This window comes from Pezoporus occidentalis, unplaced genomic scaffold, assembly GCF_034315485.1.
Source record: "Pezoporus occidentalis ecotype Australia unplaced genomic scaffold, CSIRO_AGI_Poc_V1 ctg32, whole genome shotgun sequence".
Classification (NCBI taxonomy): domain Eukaryota; kingdom Metazoa; phylum Chordata; class Aves; order Psittaciformes; family Psittacidae; genus Pezoporus; species Pezoporus occidentalis.
In genome coordinates, this window is record NW_026915158.1 from 2,011,044 (window position 1) to 2,025,567 (window position 14,524).

Consider the following 14,524-nt stretch of genomic DNA (forward strand, 5'->3'; position numbering starts at 1 on the left):
TCTTCACTGCTACCTGCTCCAGTATCCAAGTGATCTGCAGCTCACTGTGCTATGCATGTAAACTCTTAACCTGAGATGGGATTACTTCTTCCCATTTTTTTCTTGGCATTCCTGGTTGTATGAATCCAGGGACCACTTTGGCATGTTTCTTGCCATTGCAGGGCCTCAGAAGTTTATGTTGGCCCGTGAAGTTTTGTAAGTCCTCCATGGAGCTGCAGCTTTCCAAGACAGCTTACTAACTTTAGCAAACAAAACTCTCAGTCTCATGGAGCCAGTACACGATCCTTCAAGCTAACCTCTTGTGCTTGACTCTCAAGTCCTTCTCTGAAAAGCCAGTGTGTTGCCTCCTGCAAAGACGGCATTGAACTAGGATGTGACTTTTTCCAGAAGGAAACATTCTGCACCCCCACCTTACAAGTTAAAGAGTTCAGAAGATGAAATACTAGCTTTTGACTTCAGACCACTTCCAGCTCTACCTGGTTTTCATCTATTTGGAGAGTGTTGCCAGCTTTTCAGAGATTGTAGTACAATGGATTCCAGCCTACTGCAACCTGCCTGCAGTAATGTTACCTGAAAGCTTAAATGATCAAGGTGTTCTAGAAGTATGAGAACTACTTAAATTAAATAAAATATATTTAAACATATAGTCATCTCCTGGATTTTTTGAGACTAACTGCAGAGAAGGCTTAAAAAAATACAGCATTGACTGTCTTTCTAAAAGAAAACTGATATTCCCATATAATAGCATAATTACTCCAGGTGTCAGGGCATTAAAAATAGCAGCAACTTTACAGAGAAAGGAAGGAGTTGGCAGTACTGCCACTACCTTTATTTCCTGCGACTTTCAAATGAATGTGAGAGAAATCTTATCGCATTCACATATCCAGGTCTGCAGGTGTTTCCACACCACCACTCATTTGCTCTGGCATGTGCAACCTCTCCACTCCTGCTCTCCTTCACGCATTCTCACCCCTGAATCCTGTCTCTGCTCCTCATGGGCACAGGCAGACACATTCCAGCTTCTTTTATGTACAACCATTGCTATATACATTGCTATATACAACTGCAAGAACTACCCCCTCATGCACAAGCACATATGCCAAAGTCAGTGCACACACACCAGACCCCACACTTGCGTATGGTGACAGTATTTTATCCTGGAGATGGGACAAGACACAGAGGGTCCCTGCTGTCCAGGCAGTTAAGATGCTGAAGTCCTTTTTAGTGGGGAGGTTCAGTGAATGCCTTTTGAAGCTTGCTGGGGTTTAGGAGCTACCAGCTAGGTGAGTACTGATCTGAGATGCTCTTTCCCAAATCGAGTGGTTGTGATGGATCGTATTTATACCTTCACTCTTCCAGCCTTTGACAAACCATCCCACACATCTCTTATATTTGAAGGCTTCAACCTAATATTTTCTGAGCTGGGCATATGGGACCATGATTGTATCATCTTTATTTACTTTTCTCCATTCACTCTCACTCCTCCATTCTTCTGTCTCCCCACCATTTATCATTTAAGGATCCACTAAAATATTACACAGTGGTTTTTACTCATCACCGTTTTTTAACCCGTTTGTCAACAGATGCTTACCCTAATTCTGAGGTGATCTATGTGTGGACTAATAGCACCACAACGTCTGTGGTGGTGGCCGAAGATGGCTCACGACTTAACCAGTACCACCTGATGGGACAAACTGTAGGAACTGAAAACATCAGTACCAGTACAGGTAGGGAGAATACATCCATCCCATGGTTGCTGATAGCTGGAGCGGGAGCGGAGATCACAGGCTCCAGTTACTTTGTAAGGAGACTAGGGAAGCATCTGCATGACATGGGGTGTGCAGGAGATCCTGAGCATGTTCCTGGAGCTGAATGCAGAGAGGGTTGTGTGCTGGCTCTTAGGTACATCACGAAGATGTCACTGAAGATGTATCCAAGGTCCTGCTATTTAACAGACTGCAGAAGCTGCGCACAGCTTCTGGTGCCCGCCTTTGCTGAGGCTGCCAGCGCTATTGCTGGCTTATTTCCCCGTGGGAACAACCACCCCAGGAGGCAAACACCACCCACGCATTCGATCCGTTTCAGTCATCGCTTTAAAATGTTTTGCTTGATGAAACCACATGGGGAGGGAGCAGAAGGTGGCTGGGAGCTGTGCCATGGCTCTGCAGCGTGTCCGGAGGACCACGTGGCTGGTGAGGAGGTGCAAGCCCCGAGGATTCCCATTTCCTCCCAGGCTGCAAGCGGAGGCGCCAGATGTGGCAGCATTAGAGAGCCAAAGAAGATTTAATCCCAGGCCGCGCACCCACGTGAGCCAGCCCCCCTCCCACCCCCCCCCTTCTTAAGGCTCCCACGCAAGGGCAGCCCTGGGCATGCATTGGTGGGGGGACTCCCGGAGGGGTTGAGTCCAGGCCAGGCATCACATGGGCTCAGCAGGACTGGGGCTTAACCAGGTTATACAATGCACTCGTCTGCAGAGCATTAGTGGCCTCCAGCGGGGTGGGGAACAAAATAGCCTGCCATCAAGGGAAGGGGCTTTCCACCACTGCTGGTTGTGTGGGGTTTGGGGTGGGTAAAGGAGGCAGACTGCAGCCACATGACTGGGAGCAGTTCCTGCTGGCAAAGCATGATGGAGTCTTTTGGTGATATACTGTGTCCGTGGTGAAAAATGACAGGTTCTGAGCCAAATGCAAGATTGTAAAGGACAAGGTATAGCTTGAGTTAGGAACCTACTGCTATCCGCAGGAAACTCAGGAGATGTGGAAACAGGTACACATACACTTCCACACAAAATTAGCTGGACCTAAATATGAAGCTTCCTGCTCAAACTATCCAAACACAGCAAATAAAGAGGGTGCAGCTGAGCTTGCCACTTGGTCTCCAAACAGGACACAAAGTGAGGGAAGGCTTGCCTCAGGCAACACAGGGGAGCCACTGAACACAACCACTATCCCCATCCTATAGAGCTTCACCCTCTCCCTTGCCCATTTCAGGAGACACAAAGCTGTTGCCAAAGCAGAGATAGATACCTAAAATCAAGAGAAACATATAGACAGGCACTGCTGCAGGAAAAGCATGAGTATGCGATCTCCCATTAAAAAGCAGACACTTTTTTCCTTACCAGTTTACCATCATAGCCGCGTTGTTTTCTGCAATGAATGGTAGCTCCCCTCTTGCCTTCATTGTTGCCAAGAAAAAGATCCAGAGGATGTACTGGGACATCTCCTACAAGCTTGCTCTACTCCTCAGAGCAAGAAAACCATCCAGCCCAGGCAGTGAGTGCTCCAGTGTGCCAGCTCCAGGCCACCTCCAGTTTGCAGCTCTGTCTGTGAAAGATCCTTGTACTCCTAAACCCAAGGAAAGAGGGTAGTCTTCAGACAAATCCCAAAGTTTCTGCCCTGTACTGACCTCCCTGCTATATATTAAGATTTAGGCTAATAAATGCTTGGTTTCCAACATCAAGGTTTTATATTAATGTCCCAGGTTACATCTGGGCTGGCTGGATTCTGATTGCAGGGTGGATCACAAAGAGCAGGACACAGATTGTAACCAGGGATTAGCAAAATACAAAAATCCGATTTTGCACAGGGAAAGCATCAGTCAGCCATGGATTTTCTGGACTTCATCAGGCTTGTAGGAGGCCAGTAATCAGGGTTACTTATAAGGCATTTCTTCCTTCTATTGAATTGTTGAATGCGAAAAAGGAAAAAAAAAAAAAGCTATTGCACAATCCAAGTGCTTGGATCTTTTGTGGAGTTTTGGCGCACAAGTCAAACTGCGCAGCCTGTGCAGTTGCATAGGCAAAATGTTCGTGTATATCATAGGACATTTATGCTCACCTTTGTAGCAGACTTTTTTTTTAATGGAAATGCTGGACCTGCCTCAAACCCTTGAGATTCTGCTGGGTTTGTAGGCGAGCTGCTAAGTTTGGCTGTCTTCTCAGAAAAAAAATACTCTGGCACTCCCAATTCATCAGCCAGTCTTGAAATGAGAATATTTTAACCATGCCACAGAAAATAGCTCTGACATGTGCCACTTCATTGGGATTGTGGTGTTTTTGGTGCTAACATACCCAAATGTCATTCCCCAAAAGAGAAGATGTTTGACTACTTGCACTGCTTCCAACATCTGTTATGTCCCAGTGGTACAAGTGCTTAAAAGAGTCAGGTACGGGATTTGGGTCCAAGTGGATCTTGCTGCTTTCTGCAAATGGTTGCCCAGTTCTGTTCCCAACATCCAGAATCTCTCATTGCTAACTTAGGATCTGCAGTGCCACAAAACAAAACAAAAACCCACTCTTTTATCTTCTGCCAGCTGGAGCCTGAGCTCTAAAATATCCAAAGCCTAAATAATAAAAGAAGCATTCAACCCTTCATTTTGCACCAAATAATTCTGAATTCTCCTTGAGATGAATCTTTTCCTGCATCACTCTATAAAGGACACAGGCCCATTTTTCATGGGCCAAAATATTCTGGATTCCAACGTGATCAGGGATGCGGTGTCACAGACCTAATGTCAGGTTCCCACAGACCTAATGTCAGGTTCCCACCAGAATAGCTTTTGGTACACCTGAGTCCACGTATATCCAGTAAATAAACAAGCCTGGGGGCTGGTCCAGCCCTATTAAAATACTCTATTGAATCCCAGTATAATGGTGATAGAAGAATGCATGTAAGATCCTGGAGAATTTGATGGAAAACCCAGAACTCCATCATCTAGGTACCGAAAAAAAACAAAAACTGTAGCAGCTATTAAAGCATAAAACCCACCTTAAGACCAGCAGCAGCACAGTAGCATAGCTCTGTGAAGAAATGCAGCTCTTTCAGATTTAGGGCTTTTCATCAGTGCTAAATTTGTTATTAAAATTGTTTCGTGCAGTGATGAGTGGACCCCATTAGGAACAGGATTCTCTTTTAAGTGCTGCATCAACCTATAACAAAAATTAGCTCTTGCTCAAGAAAGTGTATGGTCTAAGCATAAGCAGTGGCCTTGCAGAAGTAAAAGGGAGCTTTGCCACTCCAGCAGAGCCACTGTCTTGTTCTGTATAAACAAAAGGCCAAGTCAGGTAGCTTTTAGCTTTACTTTAAGTAGTCCAGGGCATTAAAAACCAAGCTGTGGGGTTTTCTTAAGCTGTAAGTCTGCTGGAGGAAGTATTCCTGGTGTAGGCATTTTTGAAAGGGACAGCATGGGAAGCTGGAGAAGATTTAGGTTGGAAGAAGAGCAAAATCAAGATGATAGCATCATTCCAGTGGTGTCAAGAGGTTCGATAGGTTAAAGAAAATGGTAAGTTAAGAATCATCTGTGGAGTGCCATCAAAATGCAGGCATTCATTTTGTGCATTTTAAAAAGAAAAAAAAAAAGTTTCTGTTGCTCTGCTGAAGCTGTGTAGATTTGTTTTAATTCCATCTCCAAAAGCATAGTGTCAAAATCAGTAATGCACATTGTCACTCCTTAGTGAGCAAGCAAACTGTGACTCAAACATATCCCAATGCAGCAGCAACTCAGAAACAGATTACAGGCACAAAGACCCTGCTGCTGGTGACATATTTTATGGGTAATCCACAAAATAAATGCTTCTAAAGAGCAAGCAGGTTTCCTCCTGAGACTATAATGTGTTCAGCATCCCTGGTTCAATATTACACTAAATGGAAGGGAATTAGATGTCACTTCACAGGGATTTTCTCCCCAGTTTTCACAGCATTCTCTGTCCATCTGTCTCCACATCCCTCTTCAGGGAACCATTTCATGAGAAAATCAGACTCCAGAAGACAGTTACAGAGATTGAGGCAGACTCTTGGGTAAGACATTTCTGTCATATTCCAGTCTTTCTGTCTAAAATCCTGAGCGTGAATGTCTGTAAACTTCATCCAGAATAACAGAGCTCCCCTAGCATAACATATCAGTGCAGCTATACCTGCAAAAGTCCTTTCACTGTAGACCTGTTCTCTGCTAATTAGCCATATTGTCACTTAGAAATAATCTGCCAAATGTAACTGCTTAGCAAAGCTGGCTGCAGCTCAACTCAGGCTATTCACTCAAGGCAGAATCAGTCTGTTATATATTTTCCTTTTGTGGCCAGTCTATAGAGACTAACAGTCAAGTCTTGCGACAGAGATTGTAGCTATATTTGTTTTGTTCTTGGAGAACGATACAGATTTCAGAACAGGAATTACTCTGATTCATCAGTACCCAGATGCATGATGCATGCTTTTACATTATTTTGATCTGGAGATCTGTTAGGGCTTGAAGGGGCTGGTTGTTTTTTTCCTCTTACTTTTTGGTTTAATTTTTCCTGTATTGTAGCCTGTTTTTAGCTGGCAAGATTTTGGCTTTGGGGAGCAGTTACCATCAATGAATAGCCTTCAGTAACAACTATGTTTTTCCAGGAACAGTCCGAAAGAACCAGTTAAGTTTTGATTTTTTCTGAAACATTAGGGAAGGTGACAGCTGGTCTGTCGATTTTGGAGTGCATGTTTTTAGGCTTTCATTGAGATTCAGAGGACCTGACAAAAGACAGATAAAGGCAGTGCTGTGAATTTGGCATATAAAAAAGCCATGCACTTCTGTGGCAGCTTTCAGTGAATTCTCTATGCAGGCAGTACAATATTCATTGCACAAGTGAACAAGACATGCCACAATGGCTATCCAGAAACAGATGTATCTTTCCAGGGGTTAAGGTGTACCAAATTCTAGGAAAACTGCATACACTAGAGGAGTATTCTTGCAATCTGATGGGTTTGGGTACTCAGATCAGAAAGACAGGCCAGGATTCATGTGCAAAGCTGCAGTTTTCTTAGCACTGACACAGGGACAGACAGGTGGTCCCTGAAGTGCAGTGCAGAAGGAGTGTCTGGGCCCATTCTCATTTTTGAAAACTGATGGCTGGCAGTAACAGTTGCCCTAATGAGGTTAAGTCATGTTGCTAAATTAGGTTTCTGAGAGTAGATGGCTTTAATCATTACTCTGCTAAGACTGTTTGTAGGATTGAGTCAAAACCAGGCAGGACTGACGGAGTGCCAGCACCCAGATTTTTTCAGCCTGGGAACATCAAGACATCCCAGGTATATAAAAGAACTTCAGATTTTCAGTGCAGTAGGAGTAGTCAGTCATTGTCTTCTGCTTTTAGGGACTGTATATGAAGACCATCAGGATCTAGCAGCATTTCTGTCTCAAGTCCTGGTTTTCAACAGCACAGAAACCAAAACATTTGTCATGCAATTAAGAATGGCTGGATGGCATCCTCAAATGGGGTGGGATGGGGCTGGCCTGCTGAAATCCCTAAATTGATAATCCATTATTTTACCCACATGAATGTTTCTCTCCTTCTAGGTGAATATACTATTATGACAGCCCATTTTCATCTGAAAAGAAAGATTGGTTATTTTGTTATCCAGACGTACCTTCCTTGCATTATGACTGTGATCTTATCACAAGTATCATTTTGGTTAAACAGAGAATCTGTCCCTGCTAGGACTGTCTTTGGTGAGTATCCCACTTTCTCCCAGCACAGGGGAAGTATTGGTCTGGCTTGTGGAAGTAACTTGATGTAATAAAACCACAGTGCATTAATGCTTATTTCTGCTTGAAGTGTTCCCTTCTTCTCTTCCAATTTAAAATCGAAATACATTTAAAAACACTGTCTTTGGTTTTTTGGTAAAGTTATGACAGATACTCCTCAAGAATCAATATATGAAGGTTAAGGACAGAAGGCAGAAGAATGAGATTGGTGTGATTTGGGGGCAGGGAAAGGGGGTTCCACTTGCGGAAAACACAGGATGCTTTAGAACAAAAGAAGTACATATTATCATATTTAGTGTGTACTCTAGCTAAGCATTTGAGACAGATTTCACTTCAAGACATTTTGTTTATCTCTGTTTTAAGATGTTTATCTGTGAAAACCATGTAGAGGTTAATTAGTGATAATTATCTCTATTACCATCAAACAAATTAATATGATTTTGCATTTCCAAACGTATATTTACTACAGAAGTTGTCATGAAAGAAATCCTTCAGGCTCTCTTAAATTACTTGATTTATCACTAAAAGATTGCAGAAAATAAACAGTCTTCAGTGAAGGCTGATGAAATACAAAATTTTCACTAGATGGAAAATGAGGGAAGTGGGAACAGTTTATTATGTAAAACTTCAATCAGCTGTTCTTAAGCAATTCTTCTGTGCAAAACTACTGAAATCAATTGGCAGCTTTGATCAAAAAATCAGTTCAGCAAGCTGTATGGGGAGAATACAGGTACCAGCATCTCTTTACTGACCGGTGGTATCCATTCCAGGTTCACAAAGATGTAACTTCAGAGTTTAATTTTGTCATATTGGGGGAATCCTTCCACAGACTAAAATAGTGGCAGCTCTGTCATTTACTGGCCTGTGAGAAAGGAGATACAGACAAGGAAATCAGTAACAGCCAACAATTTCATACATACAATCTCCATGTAAGAAAACAGAATCTGTAATCCCACTTTATTCTGACACTTACTGCTAAGTGGGTTACTCACTGATTTTATAATGTACCACTGATTGAGGGACACTCTGTACATACCATGCATCAGTGCACAGGGATAGAAGACCAGTAAGGTTTTCTGTTGTGTAACAGCTGGGTTTATCTTAAGCTACAAATGCTTATTTAAATACACTGCAACTAGAGATAACCAGAATACCACAGAAGTAAGCACCTGAGGGTGGAGGCTTTCACATTTTCTTGGAGACCAAGTAGCTGGCTCTTTTGGACCATAATATGCAAACACTGACTTCATGTGGCTTTCTTAGGTATCCTGCTGAACTGGGGCCTGCTTGTAGCTCAGTAGGGATCTCGTAAAGGCTACCAAACTGATATATTTCTTTTTTCTTTTATTCTTTACAGGAGTAACAACAGTCCTCACCATGACCACCTTAAGTATCAGTGCCCGTAACTCATTGCCAAAAGTGGCCTACGCTACTGCAATGGACTGGTTTATAGCTGTCTGCTATGCCTTTGTATTTTCTGCATTGATTGAATTTGCAACAGTCAACTATTTCACCAAGAGGAGTTGGGCATGGGATGGCAAAAAAGCCCTGGAAGCTGCTAAAATCAAGGTGCTTACCTTACATTTTTCAAATACCCAGAATAAAAAGCAGGTATTCAGCATAGTTCAAATAATTGATCATTTTCAGCTTCTTTATATAAAAAGTATTTAATTACCCTTCCAACCTGATCCATTCTATGATTCTATCAAACATATCTCTGCAGAGCACTCTCTGTGCACTCTCCCAAATAAATGACAAAGCTCACACTGAGCTCCACGAGTCAGGGTCCCACCACAGAATCCCCAGTGAAAAAGACAAAAGAGCAGTTCTGTGAAAATACAAACTTTCGAGTTCCACACTGAAATTAAAATTTTGGAATAGGACTGACATCAAATGATCTAGAGAGAGAGAGTACCTGCAGGCATCCCAGAAGAACAATACGAAGAGGGCAACCTGGCAGTGGCACTGAGCCCTTCACCACACTCCTTGCTGCAGCCAGGAGGGTGAGGTTCACATCTTGGCAGCTGCCTGTGGGGCAGCTACCTCTGCAGGTGCAGGACCACATCACCCTGACAAAAGAAGCTGCTGGTGCACATACCAGGTGGCATCTGGATCCGGACAGTCACCGTCAGCTTTCTGTGGCGTCAGGGAAAGTTTAACCTGAGTAAGGCTATAAAATCAAGGCAGAAACAGCTGTTCAGTAGTTGGAGTAGCCAAGAGATCTGTTAGCATGATTGATTATGGTACTTAGATTTTTGGGTTAGTAACTTGAGAGTGTTGCCACTTTTTGTTCCTGCGGTCTAACATTTTGTTCTTTACACTGCAGAAAAGGTTGGGAAGTAAATCAACCAATACTTACACCACTGGGAAGCTGACCCCTGCACCAAACATGCCAAAGGACTCAGCCCCATCTGTCATCTCAAACACTGTATCTGCTTCAGTGAAGTCCTCAGAAGAAAAACCTGCTGAAAGCAAAAAGACTTACAACAGCATCAGTAAGATTGACAAAATGTCACGGATAATTTTTCCAGTGCTGTTTGGAACTTTTAACTTGGTTTACTGGGCCACATATTTGAATAGGGAGCCTGTTATTAAAGGTGCCAATTCTCCAAAATAAACTGAAGGACTCTAAAGCCACATGTGAGCCATACTTACAAAGCAGATGCTACCAAGGAAAATTTGAGATCCAGACAACTTTCTACATTTGGGCAATATACTTCAGGAAGTTTTTTGCATGTTTAATAATATGTACAAATAATATTGCCTTGATTGTTTCTACATGTAACCTCAGATGTTTCGGAGATGGTTATATTACTTACAGCAACAGATCTTTATAAAAGATCAGAAGACATTGAACATGGCTTCTTTGCTGCTGAGTATCTTGCATTGATAGTTTACAAATAAATAAGTTATATTTTTTAACTGTTCAAGTGTACTACATATCGTGGTTTTTATACTTCAGATGTACAGTCATACAAATATAGGCTTAACCTATATTTTACAGAAGAGCTCCACTATTGTCATCTGATAAGTTACTGAGTAACGCCAGTTGTAAATGTGTCAAATTATTAAATGTAGGGCTACGTCTGAGCACCTTTACTGGTGATAGGTAGCGCATTACTCCACAGATAAAACTGCTCAGCCCAATTTTCATTGGAAGTTAACACACTGCAGTAAATCCTGATGGGGCTATGCTGATTTTCACTGCTTGATCCTCCAGCTTGCAGTGAAGTAACATGGGGAGCAGGATGCTACTTGTGTAAATAAAGGTGGTGGAATCTTGCCTTTAAAAGAAAATATGAAGTTTGTTTGGGTTTTGCATTCCAAGGAATTTTCTTGGATGATTCTCGGTATTTATTCCAATTAGAGATATATTGCATGAAATTAACATAGATTAGGAACTTACTTGTGCAAATAAAACTTTTAACAAAAGCAGTAGACATTTTTATTAGAGTGAAGTAAATGATCTTTGGACATTTTCCCAAGAAGAAGATTGCGTTATATTAGCAGAGATAAACAGTAAAGAATTACAGTAATTCTACAATAATTATTACTTGTTTCCCACAGTGAAAACCAATCAGCCAACACTAAGAAGTGTGATCAAAAAAGATGTGCTTCATGACAGCAAGGTGTTTCAGTGACAATATTGACAGAAAGGTCTTTGTACTGTCCATCTGAAACTTTTCTATAAAACGCCTTGCTGCTGCCAATGTGTTTTGCTTTCACAATGAATGAGAAAATGCAATCTGAGTTTTCAGCTCTTTCCTCCTTGGCATCCTTTCCTTGTTCCAGAAGCTTTTGTAATTTAATCTTAATGTTTAAATAAAAAATGCACTCAATATTTGATTGCAAAATGTCTTTTTTATACTGGTTATCTTTTTACAGAGACCAAAAAATTATGACAAGAGCAAGGGTATTAATTTGAAGGCACACATGCACACACCCAGTCACACTGGTGAGAATGATGTGTCCTCAGTGTTGCCCAGAAAGGTATATACCGAGTGATGACACTGAGTTGAGATGTTTCAGAATTAAGTGCTATCTAGCTTTGGAGCATCAGCCCCGTGTTCTGTCTGGGGTGGAGATGAGAGTTCATGCTTCACTTTCAGGTGAGAATATGGTCTAAGACTGGGGAGCTGTCTGGGCTTCTTGTGTGTCTTCTCTTCCATCTCCTTCATTCTTAAACACTGCCAAGAAAACAGTCTCACACAGCCACTCCTTTTTCTGCTTTTTGTTTGATCCTTTGGGATTAGAAATTTGCAAGGAGGGAATGAGCAAACAGCTGCATGGTTCTGAGTTACCGTCTGGGCTTAAACCACAACAGTTCTTTGTGGCACCCAATGTGGCGCCAATCAGAAGGTAAACACCATAGGCTGAGATAAGGATAATTTAATAATTGTTTTTCTGTTCTTTGCTTAATTTGTTTACGCCCAAGTCTGACTCTTACCCTGAATGGCTCAGCATCATTTTCTGGTTTTCATTGCAGCACTCAGTGCTAGGACCTCTAAATCTGACCTATTTTACGCAAGTGGAAAGTCTCCTTGTCATCACTGAATATGGAACTACCTGCAAATAGTAGAGTTGCATAGTCACAGGATCAAGCCCTTTGCTTTATCTTAGCAAACAATTTATCAATTTACCTGGTGTGTAGAGCACCCGATAATTACCTGCCTAAGACACTGGCACCACAGACATTCTATGCATAGATCACTTCCAGTTACATTGGTTGTCCCTTTCTCTGTTAGAAGGTAAAGACAGAAAATAATGATTAGAGTTCATTCTGTTATCACAGATTTGCTAAATCAGGATGAAGTTTCCTGCAGAAATGTTTCTCAGAGAAAGCCACACACTCCTAATCCTCGCTGAGAACTGAAATGACAGAAGAAACCACCTCACACGGTGTGCTTCTGCCTGAACCACAGGTGCTGTCCCATAGTTTGGGAGATGCTTCAATAAGCCGACTGATCTTGGCTGGAGTACTTGAATGATGCTGCCTTGCACTATGCAACACCTAACAGTTTAAATCTCTTTTCAGTCAGTGGAACCGTGTGTGGGAGACCATTACTCACTGATGGCATCTGAACTGTGGGAGATGGGAGCATTTTCCAGATCCTGGCTCAAAGTAAACACCTTTGCCTTCTCGGGCTCCATGCTGGGGCAGTATCTGGATGTGCATTAGCCTTTTCTGCTTTTCCTTGGAAGGAACTTGGGCCTTCAGGAGTGGTGTGAGCTGTGTCACTCTTCCCAGTATGGGTGAGCTGGGATGCTGTGGAGCACCTTGGGCCTTCAGGAGTAGTGTGAGCTGGGACCCTGTGGAGCGCATCTACTTCACATCTTAGTGATGGCCAAAGAAAATAACAAATAGGAATTGCCTGTCACTGTTTTTTCCTCCAAACTTTCATGAAAAAAAAGAGTTGAAAAGTGGATTACAACGATTCAGCACTGGAGAGTGTGTGCAGTTCTACTGCAAATTTCCTCACTTGCACCCATTAAGAATGAAAGAACAAGTCAAATACAATGGAAAAGGGGTTTTATTTCTGGTATTTGAGTAGTCCCAGCTTACTCCAAGGATGAATTTAGGCAACAACGTATTTTTTAAAGCTCACCCTTCTTTTGTTATCTGTGTTCTGCTTTTTCCTAAATGGAATATACCCTCTGTGGAATAACTAAACATATTTGTACAAAACTGAGAAGAAATGATTTTATGAAATAATGTCATATCTCAAAAATTCTTGCTCAACATCTAAGTTAAACTTCAAGAAAACTGAATGAAGCTGCCTTGCTACTCAGTTTATGCAGACAAGATGAATGTAGCAGTTGCACAGATATTTGTTTTTTAAATGTGGATATAATGTTATTTGTAATAAGGATATATTTCCCCTGACACCCTTTGCTCCTCAGTTTGGAGTTGGCACTGAAATGTTCAGAGGAACCTAAACTATTCTAAAGGAGTATTTGATCAAATTGCTTGAAATCTTTCTGATTTTTAACTTGGTTTTATATCACTACAAACAAATATGGCCATCACACAGTGACAGTCTCAAATGACATCCTCACCTTACCAATTTTCCATCTTCTGTTTTGTTAAGGACATTTGTTCAACTTTGAGAAAGAAAGAATGGAAGCTATATTTTATGAAGCCCAAAGGAGTTCTGAAGGATCTTTCTAGGTTTACCACTACTATAGATTCTGTACTGCATTATTTGCCTTCTCATTGCTATCCTCAAAAGCAATTATCACTTCTCGCAGTCATGTCTTAGAAGTTGCTGCTTAAATTCGTCCTGGCTATAAAAAAAAACATAAGTGAAAAGGAAGTTAAGAATGTTGGCTGAAGGTACAAACTCATTTCAGTTAGGTGAATTTGGAGAGGTTTTAAGAAATACTGATACATTGCAATGCACTGGACTGACAACAATAGGTTGCATTTGTAGGTGGGAATATTTTATGTACTACACATAGGACAAAAACAACTGCATAATTTGTCACATGTATAGCAAATGCTGAAACTGGCCACCCACAGCAGTCTTGCCCTCAGTGGATTCTTTTGGTGCAGGCTGGTGTTACTGACATCCTCAGAATTCCCCAGTGGATATCCATTCCCAGAGGTCCTTGCCTGCCTGCCCTTAATGCCAGCAAGTGTATGGGAATCTGTTGAAGAGCTGCAGCACAGTAGCATCAGGAAGGGGTTCTCCATATCCTGCCTGTGGGCCAAAGACAGCAGCCAGCCCTGTGCTGAAGGACAGAGCTGAGGGCATACAGAAAAGTGTCTGGACCTCTGAGCTTCCACTTCCCACCTCAAGGCAGGTTTAATTATTTGTACAAAGCACAATGCCTCCAGCACAAGCAACAGAGACCTTCAGCCAGAGTGAACTGGCTCTCGTCTCTAATAAATCACTAATAAGCCTCCAGCTGGAGGAATCCAATAGCTGCAGGAGACAGGTTTCAGCCCCCTCCCTGTTTGTCTCAGAGCAGCCCCAGTTCCTTCATGTCTTGCTTGTGGTGTAGCTGG

At 42.1% G+C, this 14,524-nt stretch overlaps 1 protein-coding gene across 4 annotated transcripts in view; it reads left to right on the plus strand.

The window, feature by feature from the left end:
* The window catches only part of GABRA5 (gamma-aminobutyric acid type A receptor subunit alpha5), a 58,572-nt gene extending 47,216 nt beyond the window's left edge, over positions 1-11,356 (plus strand). For all 4 annotated transcript variants that reach the window (XM_062628598.1, XM_062628600.1, XM_062628599.1 and 1 more), the window contains exons 7-10: positions 1,584-1,727; positions 7,327-7,479; positions 8,873-9,084; positions 9,842-11,356. In XM_062628598.1, coding sequence (XP_062484582.1) covers positions 1,584-1,727; positions 7,327-7,479; positions 8,873-9,084; positions 9,842-10,132 — 800 coding nt within the window. In that variant the 3' untranslated portion in view covers positions 10,133-11,356. The remainder of the gene's footprint in view (positions 1-1,583; positions 1,728-7,326; positions 7,480-8,872; positions 9,085-9,841) is intronic.
* The last annotated feature ends 3,168 nt before the right edge of the window (positions 11,357-14,524 follow it).